Here is a 26,195-nt window from a genome sequence, read left to right on the forward strand (position 1 = left end):
TATCATGCAATACAGAGTGACAGGCAGTTAAGTAGTAAGCATATTATGACATAACTTTGTAATACTTCTCCCCCTACATTTTAGATGGCATACTCTTTGATTGCTTCTTCACTTAACAACAACTTTATAATATTTTCTGTATAGGGAAAAGAAAAATGCTTTTCTTTTTAGCATAGCTTATTAAAATTTGCTTTTTGTATTGCTAGCAGGAATACATGAAACAAGCAATTTTGCACAGTTACACTTGCTGCTATAGTTTTGGATCTATAAATATCAGAATTTTGATAATTTTGATTTCACATAGTGTCTACTTGAAAATGTATGGTGCATTGGTAATTATATCTGTTTCATTATCAAGTATATTTATGGTAGGAGAGAACTTTGGTGTTGATGAGAACTGAATCTCTGTTTCTGATTTTACATGTCTGGTGGTTGGAAGGTTTTTTCCATAGACCTTTGTACATTTTAAACCTTGTTTCTCCTCTAGTGCCCACATAATTCTTGTGTTGAATGCTGTGAGACACATTCTTATCACATGACTTCTGGTCTCACGTCTTTATGTCATGACTCTGAGTCAGTGTTGTACGTGATAGGAGTGTCCATGGTAGTCAATTTTACACTACAATAGCTAGCAATTGCATTTAGCTAGCAATAATGTAACAATTTAGCAGGCAACTATGTAACAATACACAGAGGTGACTGTGAACCCCATCAATATATTCCACAAAGCCCCAAACTAAATGTTGCTTAACTTCTCCTTAGCCAGATTTTTAAAATATACTCTGTGCCACTTCAACACTGACCTGCAAGGAGGGAAGTCAAAATGAAAAGAAGAGAGGAGTCTTCAAAGATTCTGATTGAAATATCTTTGTGGATGTGTGCGCATGCATGTGCAGAAATTTAACAGACTTACGGCCAAAAATATGAGGGTTCTTCCCAGGGCTTTGAAAGGTCCCTGCAAGTGAGAGTCTTTGTAGCTTAAGTGTCATTAGGTTCTGGTAAAGCCACTCCTGTGAATTACATTGGGAAACTTGTCTGCTGCCCCACTCAAGCATTAAGACGCTGACGCTGGGCTTTATCGCTAACTAGGGGAGACTTTTAGGATAGGTAGATTTTATTCCTTTATTTTGTTCCTTCCTTTGTTCCTTCTCCTCCCCTCCTTCCATTCCTCCCTCTCTCCCACCTTTCTTCAAATGTTGAGGGAGACTAAGTACTTCTTTTTTAAATTAACTCATTCACTTTTGTTTCGTTCTACTTTTTCCTCTGCCCTTTCTTGACCTCCTTCTTCTCCAGAAAGACACTATTTATTTTCATGTGCGTCGCTGCTGCCTCCAATTACCAGTTGCATGTAGTTTTGGGGTCCCGTGAAAGGAGGATCTCTCCATATTGCCTCATGCTTGACAAGGAGCCATTTGTGGCAGAGGGTACCCGGAGAGAGGACATGACATGTAGGAGAAAGCACTTTCAGGGTAACGCTCCCTGTTAGACCAAGAAATTTTGTGATGGCTTCAGAGGGTGTAGCTACTTGATGGTCACGTGACAGTCCTGGGCCAGTGCCTGTTGGGGTGGTTTTGTTTTAGAATGTGTGCCAATAGCTGGACCACTTTATCTAGAGATAGCTCAGCGTGCACTTTACCCTTGCATCCTTCCCGTGGTGGTTCCTCTATTAAAATGCTGTTTTCCATATGGTTAAGAAGCTTTTAATGAGATTTCCCATCACTAAGACTTTTTTGAGTTGTCCATATTTTGCCTTCACCGCTGATGATAAAAGACCTGCCACCAAAATAGGCTTTGAAAAGTAGCAATTAGCAAAATAGTTTAGTAAAACAGTGAAAACTCTGTGGGATATTATGGCCTCTGACTTCACTGTCCAGACGGTAGCCACTGACCGCACATGGCTCTTGAGCTCTGTTGAAGGGGTAGTATATTGGGCTAAATGTATTTTGATATATTGGTTTAAATAAAATAACTGTCACAATTAATTTCACTTGTTTCCTTTTACATTAAAAAATAATTTTGTTTATTTATTTATTTCTGGCTGTGCTGGGTCTTTGTTGCTACATGGGTTTTTCTTTAGTTGCAGAGAGTGAGGGCTGTTCTCTAGTAGTGGTGCGTGGACTCCTCATTGCCATGGCTTCTCATGTTGCAGAGTATGGACTCTAGGGCACGCAGGCTTCAGTAGTTGTGGTTCCTGGGTTCTAGAGAGTAAGCTCAGTAGATGTGGTGCACCGGCTTAATTGCTCTGTGGCATGTGGAATCTTCCTGGACCTGGGATTGAACCCATGTCTCCTGAATTGATAGGCAGATTCTTTACCACTGAGCCACCAGGGAAGCTCCTTTTACTTTTGTAATGTAGTCACTGAACAAATTTAAATGACACATGTGGTTCGCATTGTATTTCTACTGGCAGTGCTGCTCTGTGTGACTGAGAATTTATTACTGGTCCCTTACCGACTTATTGGATGTCCAGGGAGAGGTTGTTTTGGCTTCCCACAGGATTGGGCAGGGTTTTTAATTTTTTTTTTTTTTTAAGTTGAACTAAACTCTGAAACATAATGAATCAGAGGAGTAGGCCATTCTCTTTATAGTAATTGAGTTAATAGGATAACGCAACCCCCTTGGGGACATGGCAAGTTAAACAACAAAGCAAGTTCTCTGCTTTTCACAAAATATTCCCCCCAAAGGTTATCTCTTATAACCTTACCTCTCCCTATCGTAACTGAGCACCTGTGTTGGCTGTCTCTAGCCTCAAGCATCATCACATTGCCATCTAGAAAGAGGATAGTTTTTTCCTCCTTTAGACGACAAGCCACACTTGGTGTACTCCTCCTGTGAAAAGGAGCCCTTGGGATTTGTCGCTGCCTGTTGTTGGCGGCTCCAGCATATTGGAACATGCATCGACTTGTCAACTTTTCACCAGTAAACATTGGCGGTAATAATAACTCATAGTTAGGATTATCCATGGATAAGGGTGTACCAGAAAACTCTGACAGTCATCTGGTACTGATGCTACTAATACAATGCAGTTTATGTAACTCGGATGACAGAATAAATCTTGGAAAGAAAAAGGATCAGGTCTTTCCTAGAAGTGTCTTGTATCTAAATCAATTCAATTCCCAAAGTTTTCCTAACCCTTTGAATTTGCTGAACTTACTTGTATGTCGTTTTCCATCCCCTTATCTAATTATAGATTGTTATTTTGTACGTAGTAGATACTCAACAGATTTTGGTTGATTGATTTTCAGATTCTGAGGGTGACATCAAGAAGGAGTGTAGTCTTGTACTTGAGATTCAGTTTTGAAGGTTTGAATTTGACTTGGTGATTTTTAAATGGATCCAATTCTTCATGGTAAGAATGATGACTGCCTTGTATTAGAGGTTTCAGGGTAATACCCGGTGAAATATATTAGCAAATAATTTGATCTACACCACCACCCCTCTACCCACAACCTTGGCCTTGCACTGAAGATTTCTGCACATAAAACATTTCATAAAATTTCAAACTTTGTGTTATGCTTGCTGGTGTTAAGGTTCCCTGCATAAATTACAATGATGTCTTAAATAATTGTCTTTAGAAGATACAGTGGCTTCACTTCTGCTTTATCTTGGCACTAAGTCTTAAAAGGGTTACTTTTGTTTCTGTGCCTGTCTTGTACCCAGACTTTCTCATCCAGGGTCTGAGTAAATTTTTGTTGAATGACTTCTTCCATTTTCTTTCTGTCTGTCTTCTGTATTTGCTTTTCCCAAACCATCTCTAGTTCTCCCCCTTTTCTATCATCCTTATTCAACAGGTTCAACCTCTGCAAAAAAGAAAAGTTTTTTTTTTTTTTAAAGAATATTTCCTTTTTAAATTTTTTAAAGAATATTTCCTCCATTTCAGCTATTTGAAGTCTGTCTTACCCTCTTAATATATACCCTTCCTGGCGGTGACCCATCCCCTCAGGGACCCTGGGCATTAACATCTGACTTTGGAATGTAAGATGATGTCCAGCAGGTACACTTGTTGGCTTTGTACCCTAATTTACATGCTCAGTTGCTCAGTCATGTCGGACTCTGTGTGATCCCATGGACTATAGCCCGCCAGGCTCCTCTGTCCATGGAAATCTCCAGGCAAGAATACTGGAGGGGGTTGCCATTTTCTTCTCCAGGGGATCTTCCCCACCCAGGGATCGAACCTGCGTCTTCTGTGGTTCCCCTGCAGGTGGATTCTTTACCACTGAGCCACCAGGGAAGTCCCTAATTTAAAGTCAATTTATTTACCAATAAATTGTGTTCATTTTATTTTATAGTTTGTGTGGTAACTGCTTTAAAACACATCTCAGACTGCTTGGCTCTAGTCAAGTCAGAATTCTGCCTGTCTTGTTTTAGCATTTAAAAAAATTCCCCGTGTTCTTACCTAGAAGTCTTAAGCATGCGCACGCATACCCCTTTATCTGCAGTGGTGTAAGTACATCTCTCCTTGGAGGTCATGGTATGAACCACATACTTCTCAGCTGATTCTGAGCTGACTCTGCACGTGTTTAGTTTAAGAACTAGACCTGACACTAATTAAAAAGAAAGGCAATGTCAAACTTTTGTTTCTTATTGCCTTGCTTGTTTAAGTATTTCATATTGTTTGAAGTATTTTGGTGAGGGTGCAAATTTTTGGCACAATTACGCAGTTTTTTGAAAAAGTCTTAAGACTGGTATACATGAAAGGAATTATAAAGCAGCTTTTCCACTTCAGCAGATGAACTATTCATGAGTGTGTCTTTGAGAACCAGAATTCACTGAAATTGGACTTGACTCCTTATTAGGGTCAATGATCCACTAAATCGTTATCCTTGCAAACAATCTGTGGATTCTCTTTGTGGAAATAGCCGTTAACAAAGTGTACTTTCACATTCCCAGGCATGCCAGAAAAAAAAAGACACTGGCCCCCACTCAGCAAGGGAGAGGCTGATTTGCCTGCTTGTTAAGTTACTCTCTTTTTTGCTTTTCAGAATGACCAAAGGCAGGCTTTGCCTATGAATCACTTTATTGAAAATGGTATGAAAAGTAAATGAGCTAGAAGCAGTTTAAAGGAAAGCCTGAAACTGGGCATTAGGACAGCTCTGCCAATAGGTAATGCATAATCTAAATTCTAGTTTAGTAGCTGGCCAAAGCAGATTTACAGATAATCCCCGCTCATGAAAATATTCTACTGAGAAGAACTCTAAGGTACTTTTTTACAGTTTATGTTGCCATGATTTAAGCTCTTGTTACTCCAAGGTACTGCAGAGATGCAATGTTATAAGCGGTAGAGTGTGTGTGGCAGGGAGAAACAGGGAAAGAGAGAAATTGTTTAAATCACTGAGAACTGCAGAAACCAAACCACAGAAATGCCAAGTACAGGTGGCATATGGCAGCCTGAATTGAGGCTCACAGATAGAATTCCTGTCATTCAAAAGTCGGTCCTTGCTGATGCTAACCACACCAAGAAGACATTTATGTTTCATGGGAGCAAAAGTCAAATATTTTTTAATGGCATTCCTGGGCATGTGAGTGTACACCGTGCTTACTATTTCTACAAAGAAAATCCACAGATTCTTCTAGGGGTAAGGATTTAGCGGATACACTGAAAAGGAGTCAGACTCACTCTAGTGAAAAGGCATGCAACTCTTGTGCGAGAACTGGCTCTCCAGCAGAGGGCAGCGGTGGACATGCCCCTCTTCTTGGAACCTCTGCGTTCTGTTCGAATGAGTGAACTGATAAAACTCCTTTAGTTCAATACCGTATTCTCACAGTTCAGTTCAATTCAGTCGCTCAGTCGTGTCCGACTCTTTGCGACCCCATGGACTGCAGCACGCCAGGCCTCCCTGTCCATCACCAACTCACAGAGCTTGCTCAAACTCATGTCCATTGAGTCAGTGAAGTCATCCAACCATCTCATCCTCTGTTGTCTGCTTCTCCTCCTGCCTTCCGTCTTTTCCAGCATCAGGGTCTTTTCCAATGAGTCAGTTCTTCACATCAGGTGGCCAAAGTATTGGCCAAAGTATGAAGTTTCAGCTTCAGCATCAGTCCTTCCAATGAATGTTCAGGACTGATCTCCTTTAGGGTTGACTGGTTGGATCTCCTTGCAGCCCAGGAGACTCTCAAGAGTCTTCTCCAACACCACAGTTCAAAAGTGTCAATTCTTTGATGCTCAGCTTTCTTTATAGTCTAACTCTCACATCCATACATGACTACTGGAAAAACCATAGCTTTGGCTAGACAGACCTTTGTTGGCAAAGTAATGTCTCTGCTTTTTAATATGCTGTCTAGATTGGTCACAGCTTTTCTTCCAAGGAGCAAGCATCTTTTAATTTCATGGCTGCAGTCACCATCTGCAGTGATTTTGGAGCCCAAAAAATAAAGTCTATTCTCACAGTACATAATGTAAATTAAGATCAAATTCAACTAGCACTTATAGCATGTGTAATGTGTAAAGCACAGACCAGGTACTTTGGAGGCAAAAAAGATGATTAAACCCTAAATGGCATAGGAGTTTCAAAGGACAGTTTCTTGCAGTCTTTAAGCTTGAGAGACAGACAGTGTATACTAGGATCCTGAGGCTGCCATTGTAGGTGATGGAACCTTAGGGAAAGTTTTTTCATCTTGATCAGTCCTTGGTTTCTCATCTGTAAAATGGGTACAATAATACCTGCCACTTCATCCACTACCAATTAAAACACAGACCTACTAGAAGACACACATATAAACAAGCAATTCTATAAGGCAAAGAGGTTAGGCAACCTGATGTAGCAGCAGAAGGTAGTATGATGAATGTAGTCAGAGATTGGAAGGGATAGCTTCAAGGGAGATGTGGTCTTTAAGCTGAGCATTGAAGGCAAGTAAAATTCTTTTGATCATTGGGTAGAAAGTATGTCTGTGAGGGAGGGAGTATGAAGGATGAACAGAAGGAGCATAGATAATTTTATTTTATTTCTAAGTTTGTAAACTCAGAGTACTATATTTCACAAAGGCTATTCTGTGGATAACTATTGTTTCATTCAGCATAAATTATATATCATAAAGTTTCTCTGTTAGTGTTTACAAATATCTAAATTAGTTTATTTAGCTACTCATGTAATCCATATATTTAAAAGCAATGGTATCTATATAATTTCTATTAAAAATCAACAGGTAATTAAATATTATTTTTAAGAACAAATGACTTGAGAGTTGCTAAGTGCCTAGTAAGTGAAAGTGAATTTTAATTGGTGGAGTTGACTTCTTATTTATATGAAAACTTCTAGGGATATTAAATGTTTTATCATTATGAAGTGTTTTTATTCTTACTCATATATTCTTTAATGTATAGTCACGATAGACTTTTGGGTAAAGATAAGAAACGTGGAAAACATTGATGATAAAATACAAGTGAATCACTTTTGTAATGAACACCTTTTAAAATTCTGCAAACTCTATGATCTTCACCATGTTCATGCATTTCACTCATCTAAGTAAAATTCTGCTGTAAATCACTGGATTACCTATGTTTCAAAATTCAATGTTTTAGAATGATAATTAGTTAATGATTATCTGCAATTCATTTTTTTGCTTACTAGCAGTAAAGATTTTCCTCACTTATAATGTGGTATTAAGAGAGAAAAGCTTGGAAATAACAGGCTGAAATCTTATCCTTTTAGCTTACCATTAAAAAAGTTTAATAATAAAATAATAAGAAGTCAATGTTTTAGAATGATAATTAATTAATGATTATCTGCAGTTCATTTTTTGCTTACTAGCAGTAAAGATTTTCCTCACTTATAATGTGGTATTAAGAGAGAAAAGCTTGGAAATAACAGGCTGAAATCTTATCTTTTTAGCTTACCATTAAAAAAATTTAATAATAAAATAATAAAAGTAGTAAAATTTGAATGTTTAAGCCTAAATATTAGAATTCTAAGCATCTATCTGATCATATTGCCATATACAAAGTTAAAATTCATTGTACCTTTGTTCCTCAGCATGTTTTTGAAGATTTCTGTAATAAAAAATAAACAAAATAGTATAATGAACCTCACATGTCCATCACCCAGTTTCAGTTAGCAACACTCTGCCATTCTTGTTTGATCTAAATTTCCACCCCCTCTATTATTTTTTAAGTTACTTTTTAAAGGTGTAATTGGCATACATTGAAATGTGCAGATCTTACCTATAAGATTTTTTATTATTTATTTTTTTTATTAAAATGGATATATCCATATCATTTCTATCACAATATTGAACATTTCCACATCCCCAGGTATTCTGTTGTGTCTTCTGTCAGTGATTCTCTTACCCCTAGACAACCATAGTTCTAAATAGATTTGCCCCTTGTAGAACTTCAGGTAAAGGATTTGTACTCTTTTTGTATAAAGCATTTTTTGCTCAGCATAAGATCTGTGTGATTCACCCATGTCCTTGTATGTAGAAGTAGTCATTCCATTTTATTGCTAAATATAGTATTTCATTATACAGCTATACCACAATTTGTTTATTCATGCTATCAATGGAGATTTGACTTTTTAATATGATTTTTCACTAATATGATTAAATCTGCTATTAAAATACTCCAAAAAGTCTTTTTGTGGATTTTTTTTCATTTCCTTTGAATAAGGATCTAGATGTGGAATTGCTGGGCCAAGGGGAGGTGTATGTTTAACTTTATCAGAAAATGACAACCTTTTTTCTGAAGTTGTTTTACCAAGTTATATTCTCACTAGCAACCTATTAGAGTTTTTGTTGTTTTACATCATCATCAACGTTTAGTATTTTAATTTGGTAAAGAGGCATCCTATTGTGGTTTTAGTTTGTATTTCCCTGATAACTAATTATTTAAGAACTTTTTCATGTGCTTAATGGGTATTTGCATATCTTTCTTTGTGAAGTGCTGGTCAAGTTTTTTCCCCCACTATTAAATCGTGTTGTCTCCTTATTGAGTTGTAGTACTTTCTAAAAATATATTCTGAATACAAGTTCTTTGTCTACTTTATGTTTTGCAAGTGTTTTTTTCCCTAGCCTGAGATTTGCCTAGTTATTTTCACAGTCCCTTTTAAAAAACAGAATTTTTAATTTCAATGAAGTTTAATTGATCAGTTTTTATGGTTTGTGTTTTTTTTGTATCCTATCTATTCAAGAAATCTTTGCCTGACCCAAGGGAAGAAAGGTATTCTATATTTTCTTCTAAAAGCTTTATAGGTTTGGATTTAGATTTACATCTGCCATTCAACTCAAAATAAATTTGTGTGAACTGTGAGGGAGCGGTTGAGGTTTAATTTTTTCCCACATGGATAGCCAGTTGTTTCAGTTGTTGAAAAGTCTTCTTTCCTGGTTGCATTGCCTTGGGACCTTTGTAGAAAATCTATTGATCATGTAAGTTTTACATTTACAGTTTTATTTGTCAATAAATGTCAGTAAAGCTGGAAAAAGAAAAAAATGTATTAACTTTGTAGGATTGTTTGGTAGAATTAAGAATATAATCACTAAAACAAATTTTTGCTTAATTCTGTCATTGAACTGTGGGACACCTTGCGGTTTCACGGTACACTATCACAGGCAGTGTTTGGACATTGATTCAACCAAGATATAAAGCAGTTTCATTACCACAAGGACTTCTTGTATTGCCCTTTTATGACAGATATAACTCTTTTTAAAATTTATTTTTTACTTCTAATGAGTACTACTATAAGTCTAAATAATGTGCTGTGTTTAGTCGCTCAGTCATGTCTGACTCTTTGTGACTCCATGGACTGTAGCCCACCAGGCTCTTCTGTCCATGGGGATTCTCCAGGCAAGAATCCTGGAGTGGGTTGCCATGCCCGCCTCCAGGGGATCTTCCCAACCCGGGGATCAAACCCAGGTCTTCTGCATTGCAGGTCGATTCTTTACTGTCTGAGCCAGCAGGGAAGCATAATTCTAAGTAATGCGTTAGCATTTGCATTTCTTTCAACAATGTCTCTTAAACTAGGAACCTTATTACTCACTTCTAGAGTTTTATCTGGAGAAGGCAATGGACACCCACTCCAGTATTCTTACCTGGAAAATCCCATGGACAGAGGAGCCTGGTAGGCTGCAGTCCGTGGGGTCGCATAGAGTCAGACACGACTGAGCGACTTCACTTTCACTTTTCACTTTCATGCATTGGAGAAAGAAATGGCAACCCACTCCAGTGTTCTTGCCTGGAGAATCCCAGGGACGGGGGAGCCTGGTGGGCTGCCATCTATGGGGTCGCACAGAGTCGGATACAACTGAAGCGACTTAGCAGGAGCAGCAGCAGCAGCAGAGTTTTATCAGTTTTAATTCTACTGTTGATTGTCTTTGTAACTCTAAACTATATACTGCTATATTTTATCTGAGTTTCTTTACGACCCTGTGGACTGTAGCCCACCAGGCTCCTCCATCCGTGGGATTCTCCAGGCAAGAATACTGGAGTGGGTTGCCATTTCCTTCTCCAGGGGATCTTCCCGACCTAGGGATCAAACCCGGGTCTCCCACATTGCAGGCAGACACTTTAACCTCTGAGCCACCAGGGAAGCCCCTATTTTTTATCTGAGCTTAGATATTATCTCCTGACTCCTTATGATGTGAAAGGAGGAAATTCCCAGTCCTTCACCTCACTTTTCTTCTCTTACCCACTTTTTCTGCCTTCTCACTACTCTCCTCTATACCTTACTTTTACATTGTCAAGGTTTATAGTACTGTAAATCTTCTAACTTTCAGGCTTTCCTACTTATTATAAGTTGATTTGGAACTCTGAAAAACCAATAGAAAGCATTTATAACATTGAAAGTATGTAAATATTCTTCACTGCAAAGCAGGTATGTGATTGGACCTGTAGAGAAGGAATTCTTTGGGGCACTAATTCTGTTTTGCTCTAAGAGGATGTTTAAGCATCATCAAAGGTTCCTTTTCCATAATCCTTTTTTTTTGCTCAAAATTATGTTACTTTAGTTGCACCATGATTTTTTATGCAGATGTTTAATCTACACAAGGCTTTTAATCTTAATTCTGTGTTATTCTTGCTAAGCAAAATGAATATCATCACTAAAATTCTCCATTTTCTTAATCACACTAACTTGTTGAATGAGATCTACTTTCTTGGAGATGTTTTCTTGGACTTCTGACTCTGTTCTAACCATGTTGCTAGATCTGTTGCATAGCTGTCATTGTGGGGTTCCATTGCCCTCCCTTGGCCTACCAACACCACCATCATTTTATTCTTAAACTAATTTTGCATTTTCTTGAAATCTATAGTTTTATATTTGAGGATAAATTTTTCCTTTGGAGTCAAACTTTTTTTCAGTAAGGATACACGAGAGGGATCCTTGCATATCTGAAAATGCCTTATTTTGCTCATGTGCTTAATTGACCTGGTATACATATCCAGATTCAAAGTCATGTTTTCCCCAAAGCTTTAAAGGCTTTGTTTCACTGTCTTCTGAAATCCAGAATGTCTGCCAAGTCTGACAGCAGCTTGAGTCCTTTTCCTTTCTTGGTAACCTGATTTGGACTCAGAGAGCTCTAAAGATCTTTATATCTTCAAAGGTTTGAAGTTCTACCAAGATATATCTTGCTATTTTGTCTTTCTTCTTCATCCTTTTCGGAACCTGGTTTGCCCATGCAGTATGAAGACCTGTGTCTTTCTTTGGGTCTGGGGAATTTTCTTGTGTTATTTCCCCCCCTCTTCTCTGTATTATCTTTCTGAGATTTCTATTAAATGAATACTGGGTATCTTTCATCTCTCTTAATTCTTCTTTCATATTTTCAATCTCTTTTATATTTTGTTCTATGTTCTTGGAAATCTTCTGAAAGTTTTCCCCTCGCCTGCCTATTGAATTTCTTTTTATTGTCACAATCATTTTTAATTTCCCCAAACTCTCTTTTTCTCCTCTAATCTTTTCCCATTTTTATTTCATGGATACAGTGTGTTCTCAAATACCTCAGAGGATATGAATTGAATTTGAATTTTTATTTGGGTCCTCGTCTGTTGTATGAATTATGTATATCCTCTAGAATTATGTGGCTATATTTTCATCTTGGTGCTATTTTGTGCTGTGCTTTTCCTCAAATGCACTAAAAGTCTAGTGACTCTTAGTTGTTTCTTCATAGGTATTCATAAATTGATAGAGGATTAAGAAGGAAATTTCTATTTCAGAATTAATTTTTCCCTGTGTTTTCTTGCTGGTGTCATTTTCCTCTCTAGTTTCATATTCTGCATTGCCTCTATGCAAGAGATCTCTACAATAAAATCTTCAATACATTTAGTAATATACTGATCTAACATAATGTTTACTTTCAAGTCTGTATCATATACCAAATGAAATGGCAAAACAACCTTTAAAACCCCTAGAAAGAATATGGAATTTTATATCAACATGGAAAGGTTTTCAGATCTAAGTTTAAAAATTAATGATGTCAGGAATAGCTGAATTACTAAAATTGAATATTAGGGCAGTCTACATTAATGAGGTTTATTAGACTAACGATGTGTGGGTTTTCATCTTCATAGCAAATGGCACTCTCACTTTTCAGTCTTGTTCTGTTCCTACGGTCTCATGGTGTAGATGCCCTGGAACTTAATGTCTGATTCGTTGTTTGGAGCGTTTGCGCACCCGCTGTGTGAAGCCTGCACCTCCTGATGAGTTCGCTCTGTGCTGCCCTGCCTTCCTCCTACTCTCTGCCATCTCCTGGTGCTGCCTCGGGGTGCTGAGTGGGCTGGCCGGGGCTGGCTCTCGCCTCCGGGCGGTCCTGCTGCACAGGGCAGCTGTCTGGGAAGTCCAGTGCCAGCTCCCAGGACTCAGCACCTCACCGCTCAGGAGCATGTGCCTCCGGGCACAAGAGGCCTCGCAGGAGGCCAGATTCCAGTTCTTTCCAGTTCGAACTTTTGAGTACTGTAGTCATTGTTCATGTCCCTGACTCAGGCCAGTTTTAGAAGCACCATCTAAATTTTGTTAAAAAGCCAGCTCAGAGTGACCTCACCTGAACTCGTGATTAGCAGGGGCAGGGAAGAACCTAGGCTGCATAGACTGAAAAGAAAAGGTCTCGTCTGGAAATCCCTCCTCTTCAGTCTCCCTCCAGAGTGGTCTGGGTCATGGGTGTGAGAGATTCAGATTATTGCAGGTTCTTGCTTCCTATTGAACCCAAACTGGTTGAGAAGGCCTTAGCCCGGCTCTAGGGCTTAGTGACAGTGGAGGAAAAGATCTATTCATGATCAGCTGTGAACTGAATTCTGTGCTCCCCATATTCATACTGTGACGCCCTCCCCTCACCCCCCACAGGACCTGAGAATGTACATGAACTTGGAGATAGGGCCTTTGAAGATGTCATTAGGGACTTCTCTGGTGTCTAGTGGTTAAGAATCCTCCTGCCAACATAGGGGACACAGGTTCAATTTGTGGTCCTGGAAGGTCCCACATGCCGTGGGGCAGCTAAGCCCATCACCACTACTGAAGCATGTGCTCTAGAGCCTGAGAGCTGTAGTAAGAGAAGGTACCGCAATGAGAAACCCACGTCCCATGGCTAGGGAGGACCCTGCTTGCTTGCTGCAACTAGAGAGAGCCCTCAATTCAGCTCAGTTCAGTGGCTAAGTCGTGTCTGACTCTTTGCAACCCCATGGACTGCAGCACACCAGGCTTCCCTGTCCTTCAGTATCTCCTGGAGTTTGCCCAAACTCACATCCATTGAGTTGGTGATGCCATCTAACCATCTCATCCTCTGTCATTCCCTTCTGCTCCTGCCTTCAATCTTTCCCAGCATTAGGGTCTTTCCCAATGACTCAGTTCAATGAGAGAGCCCTCACAAAGCAACGAAGACCAGAACAGCAAAAAAAAAAAAAAAAAGTCATTTAATTAAAATGAGGTTGTTAAGGTGGGCCCTCATCTAATATGACTGGTGTCCTCATAAGAAGAGGACACTGGGACACAGAGAAAGAAAGACATGAGCAAGACATCCGCACACACAGCTGACCCTGTTGGGGCACAGGGGAAGGGTGGCTGTCTGCAGGCCAAGGAGAGAAGCCTCAACATCAAACCTGCCAACACCTTGAGCTTGAACTTACAGCCTCCAGAACCATGAGAAAATAAATCTCTATTGTTGAAATCAGCCTAGTTTGTGGTATTTTTTTTTTATTTTTTTGGTGACAGCTCTCAGAAACTAATATAGAAAGAAAGTGAAGTCGCTCAGTTGTGACTGACTCTTTGCGACCCAATGGACTGTAGCCTACCAGATTCCTCCATCCATGGGATTTTCCAGGCAAAAATACTGGAACGGGTTGTCATTTCCTTCTCTAAAATGTTTAGTCAATAAATCCTGATTCTTTCCCTGCTGCCCTCAGGGCCAGAGGAAGCAGGCATTCACTGGGGCCTGGGTAAGTGGTCCCGATCACTTGATTCTGAACCTGTGTATTTGACTTTAGGACGTGACTACTGTCTAAGAATGGTTTTGACTAGTCTTGCTGAATTCTGAACTCTTTGGATATCAAACTTGGACAGAGAGCTGGTGAAAGAAATCAGAGAGACTGTAATTAGGAGAATTTCACAGGTGTGCAAGAATAACACTGTGTAGGATGTTAGCTGAGATGTGCTGATAAGGGCTTAGTTGACGCAAGCCACAGCAATAAAAATCTGGACGTGCTGGTTTGCCAAAGAGGCTGACACCCCAGTAAGACCTTGACTTCAGATATTAAAATTGGAAGTTCCTTGGTTCGACTATACAGAGCTTCATGTATGGAAACCTTTCTTTAAATTTTATTTATTTCCCCTGTCTCTTCAATGCCATTATATTGTTGTTGGCATTTCTGGCAGCAGAACTTTTAATCTGAAAAACTAGTGTCCTCATGGACCTCGTTCTGACCTAAGTTTCAGGTTGTGGACTTTACATCATGCATTCACCCTCTCTGTGTCTCAGTTTTCTTTACCTAAAAAGAGAGATAATTACAGCTTCCCACTCCACTTGATTATGATGTTCTAGGCATCAATTTTGAGAAAGAGAGTAAATTCCAGAAAGACCTTTTCCCCCCATTCAACTTGGACAAAAGAAAGTGATGTAGCCTCTTTGAACCTCAGTTTCCTCATCTATAAAATGGACACAGTAATATTTGAAAGAGTATTGTGAGTGTTCACTGAGAACATATAGAAACCACCTTGCATTAATCCTTGCATATTTTAAGAGCTCAATAAGTGTTAGCTGTTGATGATGACATTACTAACAAGAGGTGATTTCACTGCTCTGATGCCCTCCTGACATATTATTATTCTGTCTCATGAAAGGAGCATCTACCTTAAGACTTAGGTTGGTTGAAACCGTCTAACATGGGAGGTATAGGATTTAAGAGAAGGAATGGGCTTCCCAGGTGGCTCATTCATAAAGAACCTGCCTGCAATGTGGGAGACCTGGGTTCGATCCCTGGGTTGGGAAGATCTCCTGGAAAGGGAATGGCTACCCACTCTGGTATTCTTGCCTGGAGAATTCCATGGACAGAGGAGCCTGGTGGGCTGCAGTCAGTGGGGTCGCAAAAGAGTTGGGCGTAACTGAGCAATTAACACTTTTGCTATTCACGTGGAGATATAACTACAGAATGGGGTCCTATTCCTTTAACATGCAAGTGCTGAAACCTTAGTATGTGCCATAAAGTAGCCTTTCTCTAACTTTAACATGCTCATAAATTCCCTAGACATCTTGTTAGAAGGCAGATTCTAATCCAGTAAGTGGGAGCAGAGTTCGATGCTGAGATAGATTCTGCATTTCTAACCAGTTCCCAGGTGATGGTGAAGCTGCGCTCCAGGTCAGGTTTGAGCAGAAAAGCAGTGGAACTATCACCCCAATCTGTCAATTCCAATTTCAATTCTTCTATCAAACAATTATTATTTTCTATTGCTTTACATTCAACTTCGGAACAATTTCATTTTTAATCTTAAATTGGCAGGGCTCCTCTTTCCCATCCCTGGCCTTGCTAACACTTAATTTTTTTTAAAAAACAAAATAAGAGTAACAACAATGACAATGACTAATGTTTATGTAGAGGTTACTATATACACCAGGAACTGTTTACTGAAATTCTTACGACACCTCATAGGGCAGGTGCTTTAATTATCTCCATTTTATAGGTGAGAAAGCTGGGGTACATATAGGTAAGATAATTTGTTTCAATACTTACCTAGTGCATGGCAACTAGGATTATTTTAGGAGTCTATTTAAATTCTGGAGAAGGGAATGGCAACCCACTCCAGTCTTCTTGCCTGGAGAATTCCATGGACTGAGAAGCCCCTTGGTGGGCCATAGTCCATGGGGTCAGAAAGAGTCAGACACAACTGAGTGATGAAAGATGTAATGTAATGTTATTTGAAGGATGCCTTTGTAAATCAGAGGCTCTAGGGATAGCTGGAATAGTTCAGTCTAATTTATCAGTTTTTGTTGCTCATCGTATGGTTTCATCACATTTTACAAAAAGTGGAGCCCACCTTCCCAGAGCCGGTGACGGTGATATTTATCCAGGATGCACTCCCAGGCTGAGGCTGTTATCCTGATGAGTACTAGGGCGGCCCTGGAGCTGGACCCCACGCAGGGAGCTCAGCTGTGTCTGGCTAAATAACAAGATTTTAAGAATGAAGATCACAGCAAGCCGGATGGATCCTGCTTCCATCCTAATTTGAGGGTAAATTCAAATTTTATCAAGCAAACATTGTTTTCTATGGATTTGCACTCAACTTCAGAAAGGTTTTATTTTTCATCTTAAATTAGCAGTGTTATGGCTGCTTTCCTGTCCCTGGCCTCTCAGCATTTAAAAAATGTTGAGAACAGGAGTAAGATCACTACTTCATCTGTGAGCCTGTCCCCAGAACTGCGGGCAGTTCCCGGAAGAGTGGTAACGGACAGACCCGGGCACGTTCCTGAATGAGGACAGGGACGTGTCTGTTAGGAGCTGTGTCCTCTGCAACCTGGGGACAGTGCTTACTCTGGAGAACATGACTCAGAGCCCATGGTTGGCCGTAACCCTGGCTAGGCCAGTCACTTATTCTGCAACCTGGGATCAGTCATAGATTTTCATGGTCTTTATTTACCTCCTTCCTAATGTGAAAGAAATGGACAGAATGAGACTTTTTCAAAGCATATGTTTTTAGCTATGAAATCCTTTTTCAAACAAAAGTTCATCTGGAAGCCCAGGAAATAAATTAGATGAGCTGAAATTTCTCTGGTGGAAGTTGGGGCAGAGCCAGAGTCAGCCCTGTTTTTTCTAATCCCTCACCAGTCCCCAAGAAGCCTCATTATTCTGTGTATGAACTTGAACATAATTGGACTAACGATGATCTGAAGGCTCCCTCTAGCTTCTGTACAGTCTGTGCCTGTGTTCTCAGGGGGACAGGGCTTGGAGTATCAGAAAGCTACCATTGGGGAGAAGCATTTGACTGCTAAAGGCAATTTTATCTTTGACCCCAATGGTTGATCATTATGTTCTTGTGCAATCTCCTAGTTGTGTCCAGCTCTTTGCGACCCCATGGACTATAGCACGCCAGGCCTCTCTGTCCCTTACCATCTCCTGAAGTTTGCCCAAGTTCATGTCCATTGCATCGGTGATGTCACCAGCCATTTCATTCTCAAAGCAGAAGTGGTTATTAAGAAACCTAAAAAGGTTTAAGTAGGCATCCTCACTGTTGATTTATTTTGAAATATTTAAATGCATGTTGTTTTGTTTTGTTTTGTTTTTGCTCTGTCATTAAACATACCTTAAACTAGATTTATCCTCTTTCATTTGGAACAGAGTAGAAAGATTTTTATTTTCTTTTGGTTTTTGATTTTTGACTAGGTTTATAGAGGTGTGATGTATGTAGTTACAAACTAGTCCAACTCCCTTTGCCGAAGTAAACAAATGATTTTAGAAGAGATGAAAATTGAAAGTGGGCAGAAACAAACCATTAAGATTTTCAAATGTCAATGGCAGGACTTCTCTGGTGGCCCAGTGGTTAAGACTTTGCCTTTCGATACGGCGAGTGTGGATTCAATCCCTGGTCAGGGAGCTATGATCCCACATGACTCTTGGCCAAAACACTAAAACATAAAACAGAAGCATAAAACAGTAAAAAATTCAATGAAGACTTTAAAAATAGTCTCCATCAAAAAAAATCTTAAAAAAATGTCAGTAGAAAAGTCTTGGAATTATTGGCTTCCATGAGACCATAAATAAATGATCACTTTCCTTAAAGATTAGATATGAATGTTTTACTGTCGGTGAATTGTTAACTAGACAGGGTAGTACAGAATGTTAAGTTGAATTTACAGTTTCCCAAATTATACTGGAGATTTGAATCAGAGAGAGTGGTTTGAAGTAGTATTCTCATTCTCATCAAGATGTGGCATAGTCTCTTCTCACTAACTTTGAATAAAGCTTCCAAAGAGAATACAGCTTTCAAACTGGTTGCTAGTGGTACACTCTGAAAGATGCAGGTGATACGGAATGATGTGGTAACATCTCCAGGGCAAGTATTCTAGGTATTTATCAATTTTCCTACCCTCTAATAACAAAAAATCCCATATAAAATGTAGCCTGCTATGTATAGCACAGTCAATAAATAGCCTTCTTTCTCTAGGGGTGAAGCTACAAGTGGAATGTTTTGCCATCACTATGATCATATGTCACTTGTGAGACAAATGATAATTAATGTGAAAATTATAAAAATCCAGACTATGGTCACTCATGATTTAACTTAATGTTTGGTGCTCCTATAATGAGACAAAAGTAGAATCTCCTCATTCTGCAGTAATTTTTTTTTTTTTCATTTTCGACTGTATCATTGCAACTTTTTCAAAGGCCCAGAAAGACTGGAAGACCCCATTTCCTGCAGTTTATTTGTATCAAATGAGACAGGAAAGAGAAATGCCTATTATTTTGGCAGAGAGTAAGGAATATTTTTTAATCCCCTATAGGCTAGTCCCGTAGGCTGGGTAAGACTGAGAGTGAGGGCAGATGAAACAGACAAAAGCAGGAGAGGAGGGAAATAGCAAATCCATGGCTGTCCACTTCTTGGATGTGGAAAAGGTGATGTAGAAGCTGTCTGATGACAACCACTAAACACATTCTGCTCTGAATTAGTTCCTCTTTATTTGAAAAGGTTCACACAAATAACAGCATTGATACTGCTTAATTGCACACAGAGTGATGTGGAGAAGGCTTAAGGATATTGTGGTTTAGCCTCTTGATCACACCTCACTCTAACACAGTAATGAACAGGTGGACCTGAGTTCAAGTCCCTGTTCCCCTGACCACAAGCTGCAACTTTGAGAAAAAAATGCTTTCTCTCTAAGCTTAGTCTTTGCATATGTTAAAGAAAGGTTGATAATACCCTTCTTCCAAGCAGTTACCTACTAAGGCTGTTATGAGGAAACACAGCACTTAAGAATGCTTATCTTAGTCCCTGGTACAAAATAACTGCTTGAAAAATATTCGCCCAGTTTTGGGGTGCTGGTGGCAAATATTAAGGGTCAGCATCCAGCAGTGATGAGGATAAGCTTAAGTTCAGGTGATGGGTTTCCATGTACCAGCTACCCTGTTTCTGTCCAGCTTATTGCTTGATGTGGGGAGTCCAGTTTATTGAAATTTCATTTAAAGTCCTTTTTGGCAAGTAGTGGCCAAAAAAAGAGGAAAGGAAAAGAAAGGAAAAAATGAAGGCAGGAAGGAAGGGAAAAATAAAAAGAAGAGAAGAAAGAAAAAGAAAAGAAAAAGAGTTGATAGAAATTTTAGGTGGCCCTGTTATCTCTTAACTCTTCTGATGTAGATAGAGCAGGTATTATTCGCCCATTGAACAGATTTAGAAGTTAGTTTGGTGATTGGCCTAGGATTACTGGTGAGTTACAATAGGGCCAGAACAAGAAAGGAGTTGGGTCTATCACAGACTTAAAAAATGAACTTGTGGTTGCTGGACGGAAGAATGGGAGAAAGGGATAGTTAAGGAATTTGGGATGGACATGTAAAAATGGATAACCTGTAACAAGGATTTACTTATAGCACATGAAACTCTGCTCAATGCTATGTGGCAGCCTAGATGAGAGGAGAGAAGGTTGGGGGAGAATGGATTCGTGTATAAGTATGGCTGAATCCCTGCACTGTTCGCCTGTAACTGTTACAACATTGTTAATTGGCTGTAAACTAATACAAAATAAAAAGTTAAAAAGAAGTGGGGTCTAAAGTAAGTGTCAGATGGCAACTCCAGTCTGCGGATGGAACACTGCTCTACACAGTGGGCATGAGATTGGGGGAGCAGTTTGCCATGATGGTGGTCCCTTCACTGCAGCCTTTGCAGAGACAGGTACTAGCCATTGACTAGGTCTCTTTGTGAAGGAGTTGAATGGTGGAGAATCTCATGAAAACATCATGTGACTCAGAAAAATGATTCTTCTGAAATCAGTAGTACGAGCCTCCCCTTTCTCCCATATAGTCTTCCGTATTTAGGCTTTTTGCAAAAAGCAGTAGCAGACTTCAATATAGTCTTACTTTTTATACTGCTAGATTCATGTTTTGGATTACCCCCACTATTATCTCAGGCATGGAGATGGCCTTGACACCTTCTCTGATTTAATGATTTGCCTTAGCTGTTTAATATTCTTGAGGGAGTTTTAGAATCCTGGCCATGGTCTGTGACTCAGACTGCTTGTGTCCAGGTCCCAGTTGCATCACTTATTAGTGGAATGACCTTGGACAGTATCTTTTACTTCTCTCTGTTGCAGCTGCCTCATCTCTCTGATAGAGATGGTAATGGTACCTGCCCCCAGAGGGTTATTAGAAATCAATGAGAGATTCTTTGTTCAATACCTGCAAAGAGTGAGTCCCTGTAAGTGTGAGCCGTGAATGATAATAAGGCTGTTCTATTTGCAGGTTATGAAGCTGTGATATATCATATCCATATGTTATAGACGTCATTATTATCTTCGTAAAGTCTATAAAATTTCATTTCCAGTCACAAAAATAATGACAGGGGATCCACTTGGAAATCATCGGCAGAAACTGGCTCGAGTAGCACAGAGATCGTTGTATGTCGTAAAGACCATACATATCCAGATGAAGCCACCATCAGATTGCTTTCTGTTTAAGTGGTGGTGAGCTGCAAGTTCTTTTAGTTCTTTTTTTTTTTTTTTCTCATTTGCCAAATGAAATTTGTTTCCACCTTCAAAGTCAAAGCTGTCCAAGAAAGGTCACAAAGGAGGATCACACTTCCACTCTAGAATCTTTCTACAGAACACCAAACCTTAGAATCAGGCTGTACGTAACTAAAAAGGAAAAACAGGCTGGGACACCTCAGACCATGTCCAAGTTCAAAATGTAAGTGGTAGTGTGGATCTTTCCAAACTCAGTAAATGAAGTGACCGTGTCTCCCCCAGTAAGTGCAGAGTTCTCCATCAGCCTCATAGACACGGCCTGGCTCCTGTACTGCTTCAGCAAGAAACTTCGGCCATCTCCTTACACCCTGCCGGTCCCGGCTCTGTGGGGAGTCGGGTTACGGTGGGTTGCACCGCTGCCCCTGCCCCCTCGAAATCCACCCTAGAAACTACAGCCTCGGAGGAACGTCCCTGACACCCCGAAGGTCTCCGTGTTGAGCTTCCTCTCCTCAGCCCACGTCGTCTGGCTGGAACTGGTCTTGAGTTCAGGGGAGATGTTGTCAAAGGACTTGGACTTGTCATAGTAGCAGTGGGGCCCCAAGAGGTCCTCCTCAGCAGGCGCTCCGTCACTCTAGGTCACCACATCCAGGTCCTTCTCTTCCCCTTTCTCAGCTTTGTCGTCTTTAAAATTCAGTTTCCTCTTAAATTCCTTGTCCAGCTCGTCTCGGCTGAACTGGACGTTTGCCCTCTCAAAATCAAAGTCGCCTTCAAACTTGATTGTATTTTCCTTGATATTAGTTGGACGACTTTTTCATCTGTTCGCTGAGCGCTTCCTCTGAGGTCTTCTGTTCTCTGTTGTTCACCTGCCCTTGAGTTTGCCCAGCTGCCTCTGAGCTCCATCGGTGGTGGCCTTGCGGCCAGGTGGGGCCGGGCGCCCATTGAGCTGCATGCCTATGGAGCCCTCGCCAGGTAACAGCTTCTTGGAGTTCAAGTTATCAAGAGATCCAGGCTGGACGGCCTGCCCCACCATGGGGCTCTTGCTGACTGAGACAGACGGAAAGCTGGCTCCTAAACCCAAGGAGGCCGGCATCCTGCTGGTTAAGCAGGGAGCTGGCCACCAGTTGGCAGTAGGGTGGCATCCCTAGGGCTGTAAGGCACCTGTGGCTGGAAGGGGGAGCCCAACCTGAGCCCAGGGAAGATTGAAGGACAGCAGGATCCTGAGGGAGTGTGTGCTGAGCTTTTGGAGGTTCACACACAGTAATATCTTTGAGATCACTTCCCTGGAAGATGATGTACTCATCCATCTCCTCTCTGGGGGGGCAGGCCTTTCTGTGGGACGGTCTTCAGTACCAAAGGACCTCACTTTGGCGAGCGCCACGGTGGTATTGTCCGTGTTGATGGTGTAGAGGATGCCCTCAATAGCAGATCTGCGCCTTGGAGATGAGGCTGATCCTGCTGCCCAGGTTTGGGGCGCTCGAGGAGCCGCTCATGGCGGTGGTCGCCCAGTCGGTCCTGGACCACTCACCTTCGCGTGGTGGCCTCATCGCCCTCTCTTCGCGGCCTCCGTGCCACCTTACTGCCACCCGAGGGCCTGCCTGGGGACCAGGGGGCCTCTTTTAGTTCTTGACATTGTTCTTTCCCATGGAGTCACGTAGCTGAGCTTGGGTTGGGGCAATTATCTGGGCTTATAACCAAATAACATTGGAACCCAAGTTCAAGAGAAATGACAAATCAGTCTTAACTTTTTTCTTTGATGTGCTTTTCTTATTAGGGTCTAGAGGGGTCTTCTTCCTTATTGAATATGACCTTTTGAGAAATTTAGTTTCCATCTTTCCCAATAGAATCATTCTTCTTAGGGAATTAAATTTGCTTCAAGTTTCTGTCTCTCATGCTTAGTTTAAAAGATGAGGCCAGGGCCCTGTGGGTGTTTTGTTATTGATATCTGCTATTTTTTACTCTCAGCTCTGTCGTGAAATTGTATTATGGTAGGCGGCATCTCCTAGGCCCGGTGTTTTAACATAATTTGCCTTAAGATGTGTTGTTTGCCTAGGAACACGCAGTATCTATGTTCCAAGCTTAGCATCACTGGGGACCAGACTTGATTTGCAAACAGAACCAGACACTGAGGCCTATGGTAGCCATCCAGATAACAGGACTGAATGTTGCTGGTCAGAATTCTCCTTGTACATTCTGTGTGGCCTTGGCAAGTTCCTGAATTCCTCTGGCTCTAAGATTGCTCTCTGATCTCTACATTCCTTGCTAGCCCTCTGCTTCCTTAGTGCAGTTTCCAAACTCAGTTTTGTGGTCAGTTAATCTTAGTGTTGGGGTTGGGCATTCTCTCATCAAATACATTTAGAAAATGCATCTTACCTTATTTTTCCCTCAAAGCGTTACAAGGCACACATGCTTATCAACGTCTCTGAGAAGCTCCCTGTTGAACAATGCTTAATGAAGCATTTCTCAAATATAGGTGAATATGTAATTTAAGTTAGTTTTTTTATTGATTAATTTTGGTTTCCTGGGAAGACTTCTGAAGAGCATCATTTGGGAAAGATTTCTGCTGCAGCTTCCTCAGGTGACTGAGTTATTAAGGTAAAGAACACACAGCAGTGTCTCTGATTTTAGAATGACTTTGTAGGTGTACCATTGCCTTTTAATTGGAAGACAGTTGTATAAACAGTTTATAAGCAATAGGTGTCTGCATTCTGATAAACTGTCAGAGTATCTCTGATTCAGCTAACAGAAGTCAAATTTGGAGGCCCACGACCAGGAAGGAACTACTTTATTGGCTAACTCTTCAAAAAGTCAAAGTTTCCACGTTGAATCATGTCCCAACTCCTCTTGGGGCTGTCCTGCCGTATAAAAGGCAGGGAACCAGGCAAGTAGCTAGAATCCTGTTTTAGCTTCAGAAAAGTGCTACAGCACTATGCGTGGCTTCTTCTCCTCCCTTTCATTTAAAATCAGTTAGGGATTATAATATGAGATTTCACAGAAATAGGAAAAGCTAGCTTTCATTAGAATTGAAATGAAAACTAAGAAAAAAGATGCAACTATAAAAGACTTCTGTTCTATCCTTATGGTAACAATCCTGAGACACTAACACAAAAAGCATTAGGGCTAAACTCTGAAGTCAGTCTTGAGCATGCTGGGCATTAGGCGTAATCAGAAGATTTCAATAAATGCAACTGGCCTTTTGGCAGCAGCTAACATATGACAGCTCTGCAAATGCCAAGCATTTTATCAACGAGTGGTCCAGTTGTGATCTTTTGCCTGGCGCCTGGTGCTTTGGCCAAGTCAGGAGGATGTTATCAGGGGCGCAGAGTTCCAGGCAGTGGCCTGGACTCAAGGAAGGGAGGGTGGGGTGACCCCAGAGTATGACCCAAAGCCATTTCAAAACAAATCAAAAAAACCCACCTAGACGGAGAAAAAAGTAAGCTGAGAATGTTCAATTAATCAAGCTTTATATTTAAACAATGTGATCATGTAGTCATTCCTTTCAATGGATAGATTATGTGCCTTATGTTAAATTACTATTTCAGAATGGGTGCTGGAGTTTATGTCTCTTGCAGGAATTAAATGATCTGCTCTCACACTGAAAATAATTATGCTAGTTTCCTTCTACGTCTCAGCCTATAAATGCATCTGATGCTGGGGATATTTGTCCTAAGTATCTTTTCCCATTTAAACTGTCTTTATAACATTTCTAATTTGCAAAAGCCTTGGTGTTCAAAAATAACTGGGAGAAAAATTGGACTCTGGGTGGCGGGTAATCCAGCCGTGCATCAGGGCATTACTGACTACTAAAGGAAAAAAATGCCTCTTTCCTGAACCTCACCGGATGGGGCCATTGTTTTCAGACAGCCTTTACCTAATACAAAAGGACTCAAAGTCCATGACTGGCCTCAGACCAGCATTTTGTCTGGGAACAACATCCAAAGCCATGATGAACAGCCAGGCTGATAGTAAAAGGAGCCTCCCCAAGTTGGAGTATTTTTGTTAAATCCTCGTACAAAAAAAAAAAAAAAGTACTAAAAGCCCATCTGGTGAGATGATAATTCATTAAGTGAAAAGAGGAGGCAGAAGGCTTGGGAAAATCGATCCTTTTCTTTCTTTGTCTCCTGTGTTTGAGTTATTGTGCAATCACAGTGATATAAGTCTGGATTCTGAATAGTGCAGAGTGGCAGAAAACCCGTGGAACGTTCCGGGCATGTTTTAATAATGTCTTTGCAACAAGGATGGTGTTCTGCAGCTGTGATGTCAGTGAACTGATGTGCTGTTTGGAGTGGTCTTTAGTATTAGCAGGAGACAGAGTGGGGAGGGTCAGGAGATGAGGACGCTGTGCTGGAGGAAGGAGCTAGACTCCAGGAAACTCCTCATTCTTCCTGAGCTGCTGTGACACACCCTCGGGGTGGCACACCCTCCCTGGAGTCCAGCTCAGCCCACAGACTCGTGGAAGGAGAACCAGGGCCCAGGCCTCTCCTGTGAGGAGTGGATGCAGCGCTTCCGTTTGTCAGCCACCTTGGGAAGAAAACCTGAAGCCTTAGAGCTTTGTACACGTGACCTGGGAACCCATTGAGCTCATGGACCCTCATCACATCCTCGAAGACCACCGAGGTTTGGCTGTCTTTTTTGTAAATTTGGCATGTGTGCTATCTGGGGTGGGCTGTGCATTTAAAGATGAGGAGAGCTGCAGGGACTTATCCATTGGTTAAAATAGTCGTGCACTTATTATATTAACCCTTGAGGTTAATACAAACACATGCTTGTATAATATGCATATGTTATATACTAACATACTTATGTGCTGGACTAAGTTGTTTCAGTCGTGTCCGACTCTTGGCAACCCTGTGGACTATAGCCCTCCAGGCTCCTCTGTCCATGAGATTCTCCAGGTAAGATTACTGGAGTGGGTTGCCATTTCCTTGATCTTCCTGACCCAGGGATCGAACCTGAGTCTTTTATGTCTCCTGCATTGGCAGGCAGATTCCTTACTGTTGCAGGTGGGTTCTTTACCACTATTTAAGCATATTTATAAATATTATTCTTTACTACACTTTAAACATTTATAAATATCATTAGAATGGGATTTTAAAAAATGGACATGACTATTATGTAGCAGGAGTCCG

At 40.7% G+C, this 26,195-nt stretch overlaps 1 protein-coding gene and 1 pseudogene across 3 annotated transcripts in view; one reads left to right on the forward strand and one right to left on the reverse strand.

The window, feature by feature from the left end:
- ABLIM1 (actin binding LIM protein 1) overlaps window positions 1-26,195 on the forward strand; it is a 327,992-nt gene that overhangs the window by 64,803 nt on the left and 236,994 nt on the right. Inside the window, exon 1 of one of the 3 annotated variants that reach the window (XM_043475370.1) lies at window positions 24,976-25,683. The exons of 1 other annotated variant lie outside the window; for it this stretch is intronic. In XM_043475370.1, the coding sequence (XP_043331305.1) occupies window positions 25,650-25,683 (34 nt within the window). In that variant the 5' untranslated portion in view covers window positions 24,976-25,649. Of the gene's footprint in view, window positions 1-24,975; window positions 25,684-26,195 lie in introns of those variants that run through there. One more of the 3 variants, XM_043475360.1, reaches the window with a different exon arrangement.
- LOC122445901 lies at window positions 21,357-22,559 on the reverse strand (annotated as a pseudogene).

This window comes from Cervus canadensis, chromosome 8 (assembly GCF_019320065.1).
Source record: "Cervus canadensis isolate Bull #8, Minnesota chromosome 8, ASM1932006v1, whole genome shotgun sequence".
Taxonomy (NCBI): domain Eukaryota; kingdom Metazoa; phylum Chordata; class Mammalia; order Artiodactyla; family Cervidae; genus Cervus; species Cervus canadensis.